This window comes from Scyliorhinus torazame, chromosome 4, assembly GCF_047496885.1.
Source record: "Scyliorhinus torazame isolate Kashiwa2021f chromosome 4, sScyTor2.1, whole genome shotgun sequence".
Lineage (NCBI taxonomy): Eukaryota > Metazoa > Chordata > Chondrichthyes > Carcharhiniformes > Scyliorhinidae > Scyliorhinus > Scyliorhinus torazame.
This window is the reverse complement of record NC_092710.1, coordinates 266,815,166-266,827,616: the sequence shown is the minus strand read 5'-3', so window position 1 is coordinate 266,827,616 and position 12,451 is coordinate 266,815,166. Positions and strand designations below refer to the sequence as shown.

General features: G+C 45.7%; 1 protein-coding gene across 1 annotated transcript in view; it reads right to left on the bottom strand.

Moving 5' to 3' along the window:
* The window catches only part of mdn1 (midasin AAA ATPase 1), a 239,387-nt gene that overhangs the window by 136,895 nt on the left and 90,041 nt on the right, over positions 1 to 12,451 (bottom strand). The window contains exons 28-32 of the mRNA XM_072499762.1: positions 7,761 to 7,895; positions 5,266 to 5,404; positions 3,546 to 3,684; positions 1,672 to 1,802; positions 1,401 to 1,539 (exon numbers count right to left, since the gene is read on the bottom strand). Of these exons, the coding sequence (XP_072355863.1) occupies positions 1,401 to 1,539; positions 1,672 to 1,802; positions 3,546 to 3,684; positions 5,266 to 5,404; positions 7,761 to 7,895 (683 nt within the window). The remainder of the gene's footprint in view (positions 1 to 1,400; positions 1,540 to 1,671; positions 1,803 to 3,545; positions 3,685 to 5,265; positions 5,405 to 7,760; positions 7,896 to 12,451) is intronic.

Below are 12,451 nucleotides of genomic sequence, written 5' to 3'. Positions count from 1 at the left end.
TACACCCACAGTGCTGTTAGGGAGTGACTTCCAAGATTTTGACCCAGTGACAGTGAAGGAACGGCAATATATTTCCAAGTTAGGTGGGGAGTGGCTTTGAGGGGAATGACCAAGTGGTGCTGTCTCCATGTGCGTTTGGAAAGTGCTGTCTAAGGAGCCAAGAGGGAGTCAAAAACTATTGGCCATCAATTCAAGATAATTACTAATAAACTCAATACAGAAATGAAATATTTTTCAATTGGATGGGAACTTGCTACCTATAGAACATAATAGCGCAGTACAGGCCCTTCGGCCCTCGATGTTGCACCGATCTGTGAAACCACTCTAAAGCCCATCTACACTATTCCCTTATCATCCATATGTCTATCCAATGACCATTTGAATACCCTTCGTGTTGGCAAGTCCACTACTGTTGCAGGCAGGGCATTCCACGCCCTTGCTCTGAGTAAAGAACCTACCTCTGACATCTGTCTTACATCTATCTCCCCACAATTTAAAGCTATGCCCCCTCGTGCTAGACATCACAATCCGAGGAAAAGGGCTCTCTCTGTCCACCCTATCCAATGGAAGTAGTGAAGGCAAATAGTCCAGATGCTTTCAAAAAGGAACAATGATGAATACAGGAGAATATGCTGCAAAGCGGTGATGAGGTAGTTAAAATGAGATCTCCATGTGAAGAACACTAGCATAAACTAGTTGGGACAAAATGTCTTGCTTCAGGTGCTGTAAATACTACAATGCAATTTGATATGAACAAAAAGAAAATTGGCTCTCGAGTCATGTCAGCATATTTGCCTCAAAGAGTCCCAAAGGTTGACGGCTCAAGTCCAGCTGCAGAGACTTTAGCATATTCTCAGCAGTACTGTGAATATGGCTTGGGAGTGCTAATACATGGCATTAATTCATTCATCGAGCCAACTCTCTCGTCCATGCTGATATTTATCCCTTACATCACTAGGAGACACACTATCTAGTCCTCATCACAATGCTGTTCGTGAGAGCTTGCTTGCTGTGTGAAAACAGGCTGCTGAGTTTTTCTTTTTAATACCACAGTAACTACATTTCATAAGTACTTAACTGGCTGCCAAGTTGCTGATGGGACACCCTGGTTATAAATCCAAATTCTTCCATCCTGCCAAGGACATGAACTGTGAAAATGGAGTATTGAAAAAGGAGATGAAAGGAAAACTTTGTCACAAGTAGGCTTCAAATGAAGTTACTGTGAAAAGCCCCTAGTCGCCACATTCCGGCACCTGTTCGGGGAGGCTGGTATGGGAATTGAACCATGCTGCTGGCCTGCCTTAAAAGCCAGCTCTTTAGCCCTGTGCTAAACCAGAATTTCAATGAAACAGAGCATCTTCATGTACACTGAAATTGTGGCACCACAATTATACACTCACCTCTTTCTTCCCAAAATCACCTCCAGGGTTCATGGTTGCAAGTATCCGAAATCTGCTTCCAGCAGTTATGAGGTCCACAGAATCATCTTCCCCGCTTCCCTTTTCTGCAAGCAAGAGTGTCTGCTCATCTTCCAGGACACTGCAGATACATTTAAACAAGTCAGTGAACTCAAAATGGCACGGTGATGCAATAGGTGAAAGGTTTAGAAACAAGCCCAAAACCTATAATTGACATCTAAAGGTTAACTGATAAATCAGATTGAAACATCACCTGTTGAGTCTTTCCAAAACAGAATCATCTGCCAATGAGATTTCATCCATCATAAGCATGGCATCTTCCTTCATGGCAAGCACAAGCGGTCCATCATGCCACTCAAATAGCTTGTTTAGGTTGGCACCATCCTGATGGTCAAGAAATACATCTTAAGGCAGCAGTCTTATCCTTACTGAAAAAATACTGGAGAACAGTGCAGCAGGTACTCCTAAACACAGATAGATAGTGAAATCACGAGAAAAAAAAAAAAACTAGTTCCACACAAAATCATCAGCCATGATCCAACAGAATAGTGGAGAAAGTCTACAAGGCTAAGTGGCCATGCCTGTTCCCATGACCCTTTTAAGACTTCCCTACACAGATGCACAGAGGTAAAGGCACTTGGTTGCGGTCAGATTCTCTGGTAGGGATCACCCACCTCTTTGCAGGTTTTTTTGCCCTCACTTAGTGTAATAAACACCTAAAGGGGGAAAGAAAGGACTATTCCTGTAATGTAAAATTAGCACTCCATGCAGTTGCTTTTATTTTTTTCCCCTTGATTTGTTCCATGGGATGTGGGCGTCGCTGGCAAAGCCAGCATTTGCAGCCCATCTCCAATTGCCCTGGAAATGAATGCATTTCAGAGGGCAGTTAAGAGTCACACACATTACTGTGGGTGGGTCAGGAATCATCAAAGCCAGGCAAGGATGGCAGATATTATTTCTGAAAGGAAGTCAGTGAACCACATGCATTTTGCAACAACTGACAGTTTCATGGATGCCATCATTGAGAAGAGCTTCCAACCACAGATTTTAATGGAATTGAAATTACACTAGCTGCCATTTAAAGCCATGCATTTGGCTTTGTTTGGCCCCTTGTTCCACACTGTACCCAATCACTTTGTCCATGTACCATTTGTCAATGTACACTGTTGATTATTCTTTTTTGTCTACTATGTATGTACTGCGTATGTTCCTTGGCCGCTGAAAAATACTTTCCACTGTACTTTGGTACATGTGACAATAAATCAAATCAAGGCATTAGCCAGAGGCTCTGGATTACTAGTTCAGTGACATTACCACTACGTCACTATCTCCCCCATTTATCCATGCAAGTTTAGAAATGGCCCCTATGCTTTCAGCTACATTAGTCTTTCCTCCCCAAGCCCCACCACTTCATCCTCTCCTCAAAGATTCTCCTTCTCATCCTCTTTGGCTGACCATTCATCGTGTCAGATTACACACTGCAAAGCTCTGTCAGCTGGGCGGAGTAGTGCTGGTCTACATATCTGGTTGTTCTAGTTCCCTAGCTTTTGGGAATTTGAAATCTCTTGATAAAATCAGCCAGATGGACTGCACCAACATTACAAAACAGGTAATCTACCAAGTATGGATATTCTGGTGTACTTCAAATCAGCTGTTCATGCATCAGTGGTTTTTGTCACTTTGGAATCAGTGTTGTAGTTCTGTAGCTTTTATGACTTATTTCTTATGAATATGTATTAATCAGATGTTATTTTGTAATGTGTACCTTGCCACCTCATACACCAATCATCTCTATTTTATATGTAATGTTCTAACTGCTGTATTGGTTAAAGATGGTGTGCTTCTTGGACCTCTAGTTATTTTAGAAACTTGCTTCAGGCATCAGCAGTCACTAGGAAATGACATATCCGTTTGAACTTTCCAGCTCCAAAGCCAATACACGAGCTTTTGCTGTACAAATGCAATTCTTCCAGTTTACATTCTATACTGATCTGTTTTCACCCATTTACCTCAGCAAGGCCAGCAGCTAATGAGATGACAGAATTGGAGAAGAGTGCAGACATTTCCAAACTAGTTGGCTATTGGACAAAAGACAACAAATGGATTACAGAATAACAATAGACTTACTTTTTCACTGGAACTATGTCTCACAGGCCTTAGGCCCCCAAGGAAGTCAGAGGTCTCCAGGTGCAAGTGACAGTTCACTGTGTGTAGCTGCTGATCGAACATGGAAGCAAACATCTGACAAATTGTGGTCTTACCGCAGCTACACAGAGCAAAAACATCCCACAATCGGTTATCTTATCAATAGACGGTAAATAATTGAAAGCACTAAAGCATTAGTGAGGAACAGCACAATGATTAATATAGATTTGGAAGCAGCACATAACGGGTCAAAATCATTTGGTCTCAAAACAAATTCCATCCGAATACAAGTTCCAGTATGAAATTGAATACGGAAAAACAAGATATTATGATAAGCAATAGCAGATGGAGGGGGCAGCACGGTGGCACAGTGGGTAACACTGCTGCCTCTAATCAAAAATGCAGTTTATGTAGGTGACTTTACGATAGGAAAACATTACATGGCAATATGATAGCCAGGGATTCTTCAGCTCCCGTCCTTATTTTTATTAGCTCACAGGAAGTATGCTAGATCATTTATTGCCCATTCCTAATTGCCCGAGAAGATGACTGCAGTCCATGTGATCCAGTATTTTGACCCAGCAACTCTGAAGGAATGGCAATAAATTTTCAAGTCTGGATGTATCAAATTTTCAAATGGTGGTGTTCCAAAGGCCTACTGCCCTTCTTTCAGCTAGTGGGCTGTTGAAGGGGCCTTGGTGAACTGCTGCAGTACAATACTCAATGCTGCCACTGTGCATCCATTGGGGGAAAGAATTATGTTTAAGCTGCCAATCAAGCAAGCTGCTTTGTCCTGGATAGTGTTGAGCTTAAGGGTTCTTTGGAGCTGGACTTATCTAGACAAGTAGAGAGTATTCAATTACACTCCCGACAAACAAATATAACCTGTACCTTGTAGATAGACAGGCTTTGGGGAGTCAGTTGAGTAACGATCAGAATTTCCAGCCTCTGACCAGTTTTTGCAGCCACAATGTTTAAGGCCAGCTCAGTTACACATCTTGTCAATTTGGACTATAGAATGCTGACAATGCGCCATTTTATGAAGACTTTTATTGCCAGGCATTTATGTAACACAAAATGGAATGTTATTTGTATATGTAACAGCCCACACCAGAATGCTATCTGAAGAGTTGCAAATGGTACTGAACACTGCACAACGAACATCCCCATTTCTGACAAAAAAGGGAAGGTCAAAGCAGCTGAATATGGTTCGGCCTAGAACAGAGCCCTGCAGTTGGTCTCCAACAACCAAAACTCCAGCCAGTTGAAAGTCTCCCCACATTATTCCCAATGACGTCAATTTTTTTAGGGCTTCGCGATGCCACACTTGGTAAATGCTGCCTTGCCCTGGAGGAGAGTCAATTGTCACCTCCCCTCTGGAATTCCATTCTTTCGCCCATGTCTAAACCAAGGCTGTAGTGAAGTCAGCTTGTCACAACCCCAAATGCAGCAATCAATTGCTCAGTAAATGCTGCTTGGCCCTAACCGGTGTGCTGTCATCTCCTGATATGTGATGCGTCAGATTGGCCGACGAGCGGCTGCTACGATTATGGAGACCTCAGGGGGCATGTGCACACATTCGGTTTGAAATTTAAACAATTTACGTTATATTCTACTTGGATTTCATCAATCCGGATGCCGCTTAGCATAAAACATGCCAGACGTACAAGATGAAAATTCAATTAAAATAGCAGATAATTACCCAGTTTCTCCAACAATCAGCACAGCTTCTCCAAACTGCAAAGCTTGTCCAACCAGAATTGCCAACCTTCGCATTGCATATGTCCATACAAAGTGGCGAAAGTAATCAGGCACAGGTACCTTCATGCCTGACCACATATCTGTAAGGTGGCAGACCAAGTGAAATTAGGTCATAAATGATTAAAAGTTGTTCCTTTGTGGAAATCATGTCAAGCAACAACTACAATGAAACAGTTCACTATATTGGTATGAATATCTAATTCCAGTGATGTGGAACCGACTCAACCTCAAGAATGTAATATCAGAAAAACCTATGTTTTAACTGGAGGCCTATTTCGAGATTTCTTCGAGCACTACTTGGGCCAACATATGAAGCTACCAGCTTAAAGCTTTCCAAAACCAAACTTTATATTTTTTAAAAATCGCTTTCTGAATTAGCGCCAAAAGGGATGGACAGGATAACACTAATGTTAGAGATTGGCAAAGTATTAAATAATTAAGTTGCTTTGGTATTTACAAGGGAGATACAACAGATTGATGTGACAGAGACATGACAGTGGGGAAGAGATGAGCAATGAGATAATTACATTCAAAACAACAAAAAAGAGACACCATATTGAGTAAGCTGATCAAACTCAATGATAAGGCTGCTGGTCCAGATGGATTGTATGCACATATTGTAAGAGGATAAGGGAGATATAGCAAAGATATTACAACTCATATTTAAAAATATTTAGAAAAACAGCTTGTGCCAGAGGACTGGCAGGTAGCTCATGTAATTTCGATATTTACAGAACACGTAAACTGACTGGGATACGATACCCAGTGTAACATCAGTGATAGATAAAAGAATGGCATTAAAAGTCAGAGAATCTGGAGTCGGGGGACAAGTGGCCAATGTGATCCTTAGTACGGCACAAGAAAAGATTTGCATTTATATAGAGACTCTTTCACAATCACCTGACATTGAAAAGCACTTTAAACAGCTAAAGTACTGGACGTGTACTCATCGCTGCAATGTGGGTAATACAGCAGCCAATTGGCATGCAGCCAGCTCCCACAAACATCAATCTGATAAATGACTAGTTGTGATGTTGATTGGAGGATTAAACTTGACCAAGACACTGGAGAAAACTCTCCTGCTGTTCTTTGAAATAACGTTGGGATATCTTTTAAACTCCCCCAAGGGAGCAGATTGGGAAAGAGTTTTACAGCACAGAAAGAGCCCCTCTGGCCCACTGTTTGCCTCAGCCATTAAGCACCAATCTATTCTAATCCCATTTTCCAGTACTGGTCCCTATTTTGCATTTCAAGTGCTTCTTAGATAGAGGGTTAGCACCTCAACTACCCTTTTAGGCAGCAAGTTCCAGATTCCAACCACCCTCAAGAGTGTTCTCTCAAATCCCCTCAATCTATGCCCTTGGTTATTGACCCCTCTACTAAAAGGAAAATGTTTCTTCATATCTACGCCCATGTCCCTAATTATGTGTACTTCAATCAGGTCCCCCCCCCACTCAGCCTTTTCTGCTCGCAGGAAAACAAACCCAGCCTCACTTCATAGCTGAATCGTTCTAGCCCAGGCAACATACTGGTGAATCTCCTCTGCATCTTTCCTAGTGTAATGCCTGCCCATCTTTTGGCAACCAGAACTGCACACAGTCGGAGAGCGTTTTTATAACCTCACTGTTCTTGTATTCTATGCCTCGAATAATAAAGGCAAGTAACCCATATGCCTTCTTAACCACCTTATCCTCCTGTCTTCACCTATCTTTGGACATGCACCGCAAGATCCTTCTGGCCCCCTGTACTTCCTAGTGTCCTACCATTCATTGTGTATTCCTTGTTAGTCCACCCAAATCGTATCACCTCACACTTTTCAGCGTTAAACTCAATTTGCCATTGTTCGACCATCTGACTGGCCCATCTAAATCATCATACAATCCAAGGCTTTTTCCTCGCCATTTACCACCATCAATTCTGGTGTAATCTACAAATTTACTGATCACATCACCCACATTCCTGTTGCGATCATTCATGTACACTACAAATAGCAAGGAACCCAGCACCGATCCCTGTGGTACACCACTGGGCACAGGCTTCCAGTCACAAAAACAACCTTCACCCTCTGCCTCCTGCCACCAAGACAATTTTGGATCCAATTTGCCTTGGATCCTATAGGCTCTTCTCTTCGTGATCAGTCTCTGGGATCTTGTCAAAGGCCTCACTAAAGACCATTTAGATGACACCCACTGCACTGCTCTCATCTACACACCGAGTCACCTCCTTGAGAGATAGCACCTCCAACTGTGCAGCACTCCTTCAGTACTGCACAAGAGGGCTAGTTAGCCTGTATTTTTTTGCCTACAGTCATGGAGTGGCACGTGAACTCAACCTTCTGACAGAGGAAGGCATGCTAACAACTGAGCCACAGGTATTGCTTGACATAACGCAGTCACACAATTCAGGAAAACACAGGTCATGTCTACGAAAACTTACTCATTCTTCTTTCAAGATTTGTTTGTGAGAATATAGCATTTGGAACAAGCTTCCTTCGGAATTCTTTTTCAAGGATACGGTGAATAACAGCAACTTCTTCTTCTTTCCTCACACGTCCCGTCAATAGCATATAAGCTGTCAGAGCAATTGATAAAATCAGACAGAGCAACATGGTGTAGTATTTAGTAGCAGTCATTGCAACATTCTGCAGCTTACAAATATGGTCTAGAGATAACATTTCTCCAAGGATAACCAGCTACAGCTGAATCATAAAACATCCTGCAAATGACACTTAAAATGAAGCCATAGCTGCACTGTTGCTGCATGTACCACTGGCACTTGATGCCCATATCTAACTGCCCCCAAGAACATGGTGAACTGCCCTCAAACCACCACAGTAGATTCTCTGAAGATTCATATGGACGCAAAATGTTATTCGTTTCTCTCTCCACAGGACCTGCCGAGGCTTTCCAGCATTTTCTGTTTTTATTTCAAGTTCTGTTCCACCAAGCGGCCAATTAAAACAGTTAAGAAAGTAGACAAGAAGCATTTGCATGCTGCTGAACAGGCACCTTTTGGCTGCTGAAAATTATTACAGGCACCTTTTGCTTCAGCAAGTGGTGACAGTAGGATCAGGGAAAGATGGTGCTGATGAAGTGAGCAGCTGCTCGACATCAGCCATTTTGCAGCTACCTTCCAAAGGGGAACAGAACAAAAATTTTAAAATTTATTTGTTCGTGTTGATGCAGACATCACTGGCTAGATGAGGATTTATTATCCACCCCCAATTGCCTTAGAGAAAAAGTGGTGGAAAACCATATTCGTGAACTGCTGCAGTCCATGTGTTATAGGAACACCCACAGTGCGGATACTTAGATTTTGACCCATCAACAACGATGGAATAGGGGCAGCACGGTGGTGCGTTGGTTAGCACTGCTGCCTCAGTGCTGAGGACCCAGGTTCGATCCCGGCCCACCGTCTATGTGGAGGTTGCACATTCTCCCAGTGACTGCGTGGGTCTCACCTGCACAACCCAAATATGTGCAGGATAGGTGGATTGGCCACGCTAAATTGCCCCTTAATTGGAGAAAAAAAAAAGAATCAGGTACATTATTTAAGAACAAATGAAGGAATGGGTTGGGCAGGAATTTGCAGGTGGTGTGTTACCATGCTGCTGGTGCCCTTGTCCTTCTAGCTGGTAAAGGTCACAGGTTTGGCGTGATATGGAAAGATCATTGGTGAGCTGCTGCAGTACGTACTGTGGATGGTACACATTGGTGGAGGTGAGAGCGTTGAAGGTGGTAGATAGGGTGCCAGTGGGCTGCTTTGTCCTGGATGGCGTCAAGATTCTAGTGTTCTTGGAGCACAAGTAGAGAATATTCCATCACACTCCTGAATTGTGCCTTGTGGACAGGCTTTAGCAGTCAGGAGACAAGTCACTCATTGCAAAACATCCAGCCTTTGAAATACGGTCCGTCACGGAAAAAGGTTGGATTGATACCCTTGTTCTAAAACAATCCACAACACTAAAAGCAGGCAATTTACCCCATCTGCCAATGTTAATGGATCTGGTAAAAATATTCGAGGAGGACTTCCGGGTGCGGCGATGACCAGCTAAGACACACGTTTCGGCAGCTCCCGGTGGAATGGACTTTTGGGCTCTTAATAGGAGCCCCAACGGCAATTTTAACGGCTAAAAACACTGCGGTAAACCAGAAGGGAATCCCCCCCCTGGACATGGATGGAAAAAGGAGGAAAGTGGCCGGATTGCAGTGGATCCTCTAGAGCAGTGGCCAAGAAGGCAGGCACAAAGCAAGATGGCGTCGGAAGGAGGCAGTTTAATATGGGGCCCTGACCAACAAGAGTTCCTGCGGCGTTGCATGGAAGAACTTAAAAAGGAGAAGAAGAAGGAGCTGTTGGCCCCGATATTACAGGCGATTGAGGGGGTAAAGGAGGAGCAAAAGACTCAGGAACAGGAGCTTCGGGTCATGAAGGCAAAGGCTGCTGAGAATGAGGACGACATACAGGGCCTGGTGGTGAAAACCGACATGCACGAGGCACAACACAAAAGGTGTGTGGAAAGGCTGGAGGTGCTGGAGAATAATGCGAGGAGGAAGAATTTAAGGATTCTTGGACTTCCCGAAGGTGCAGAAGGGGCGGACGTCGGGGCATATGTGAGCACGATGCTGCACTCGTTAATGGGATCAGAGGCCCCGACGGGTCCGCTGGAGGGAGCCTATAGAGTTATGGCGCGAAGACCGAGGGCTGGAGAAATTCCTCGAGCCAGTGGTGAGATTTCTCCGATATAAGGACGGAGAGATGGTCCTCAGATGGGCAAAGAAAACTCGGAGCAGTAGGTGGGAGAACGCGGTGATCCGCGTACATAAAGACTGGAGTGCGGAGGTGGCAAGAAGGAGGGCAAGCTTTAATCGGGCCAAGGTGGTGCTGCACAAAAGGAAGGTTAAATTTGGAATGCTGCAGCCATCAAGACTGTGGGTCACACATCAAGGGAAACACCACTACTTCAAAACTGCAGATGAGGCGTGGACATTTATTGTCGAGGAGAAACTGGAATAATCGGGCTAGAAAAAGGACGTTTGGGACAAAGTGGTGGGGTGAATATGTGGGGTGAAGGGGGGGGGGGGGGGGGGGGGGGAGAAAAGAGAAGGGGGAAGAGATGACTTCCCAAGTTGTTAATCCTGCGACCCTGTAACTTCTCTCTTCCCCATGTCGTGGGGGAGGGGCGGGAGGGAGGAGGAGGAGCTGGGGGTGCCGGCCATTGGGGGCGGGGCCAAATGGTAAGCGCGGGATTTGTTCCCGCGCTATGGCAATCATGGCGGGAACAGGGAAGCAGGAAGGAGGGGGCCTCGCACAGTGTGAGCAGAGGTCACGGGGGGGGGGGGGGGGGGGCGGGGGGGAGAAGCCGAGGTCGGCCAGAGTTGGCTGACTTCTGGGAGCAACATGGGGGGTGCAATTACGCTAGTGAGGGATCTAGCGGGGTGGGGGGGTTAACTGGGTTGCTGTTGCTGGGGAGAAGGGGGAGCTGGTATGGGGTGGGGTGGTCGGGGCACCGCGGCTACGTGGGAACCGGGTGAGGAGCTGGATTGAAAAAGGAGATGGCTAGTCGGCAAGGGGGGGGGGGGGGTAAACATACGCCTCATAGTTGGCATCATCCCAGTTCGGGGCATATGCGTTCACTAAGACCACCGCCTCCCCTTGCAATTTGCCACTCACCAACCCGGCTGATCACTTGGAATGTGAGAGGGCTGAACGGGCCGATTAAGAGGGCACGGGTACTCGCACACCTTAAGAAACTTAAGGCAGATGTGGTTATGCTCCAGGAGACGCATCTGAAACGGATAGACCAGGTCAGACTACGCAAAGGATGGGTGGCGCAGGTGTTTCATTCGGGGCTAAATGCAAAAAACGGGGGGGGGGGGGGGGGGGCTATACTAGTGGGGAATAGAGTAATGTTTGAGGCAAAGACCACAGTGGCAGATAGTGGGGGCAGATACATGGTGAGTGGCAAACTGCAAGGGGAGGCGGTGGTCTTAGTGAACATATATGCCCTGAACTGGGATGATGCCAACTATGAGGTGGGGAAGTTGGTAATGGGTGGAGATTTTAATACGGTGCTGGACCCAGGGCTGGACAGATAGAGGTCCAGAAGGAGGCCGGCTGCAGCTAGGGTAGTTAAGGACTTTATGGAGCAGATGGGAGGAGTATACCCCTGGAGGTTTAGTAGACCGAGGAGTAAGGAGTTTTCGTTTTTCTCCTATGTCCACAAAGTTTATTCACGAATAGACTTTTGTTTTGGGAAGGGCACTGATCCCGAAGGTGACGGGGAAGGAGTACACGGCTATAGCTATTTCGGATCACGCTCCACATTGGGTGGACCTGGAGATAGGGGAGGAAAAACAACAGCATCCACCCTGGAGAATGGACATGGGATTATTGGCAGATGAGGGGGTGTGTTTAAGGGTGAGGGGGTGTATTGAAAGGTACTTGGAAATTAATGATAATGGGGAGGTGCAGGTGGGAGTGGTCTGGGAGGCGCTGAAGGCAGTGGTTAGAGGGGAGCTGATATCTATTAGGGCACATAAAGGAAAGCAGGAGGGTAGGTAAAGGGAGCGGTTGTTGAAAGAACTTGAGGGTGGACAGACAATATGCGGAGGCACCGGAGGAGGGACTGTACAGGGAAAGGCAAAGGCTACATGTAGAATTTGACTTGTTGGCTACGGGTAATGCAGAGGCACAATGGAGGAAGGCACAGGGTGTACAGTACAAATACGGGGAGAAGGCGAGTAGGTTGCTGGCCCACCAACTGAGGAAAAGGGGAGCAGCGAGGGATATGGGGGGAGGGGGTGAGAGATGAGGAGGGAGAGATGGAGCGGGGAGCGGAGAGAGTGTTCAAGGCATTTTATGAAAGATTATATGAAGCTCAGCCCCCAGGTGGGAAGGAGAGAATGATGTGCTTTCTGGATCAGCTGGGATTTCCTAAGGTGGAGGAGCAGGAGAGGGTGGGACTGGGAGCACAGATTGAGACGGAGGAAGTAGTGAAAGGGATTGGGAGCATGCAGGCGGGGAAGGCCCCGGGACCAGACGGATTCCCAGTTGAATTCTATAAGAAATATATGGACTTGCTGGCCCCACTACTGATGAGAACCTACAATGAGGCGAGGGAAAGGGGG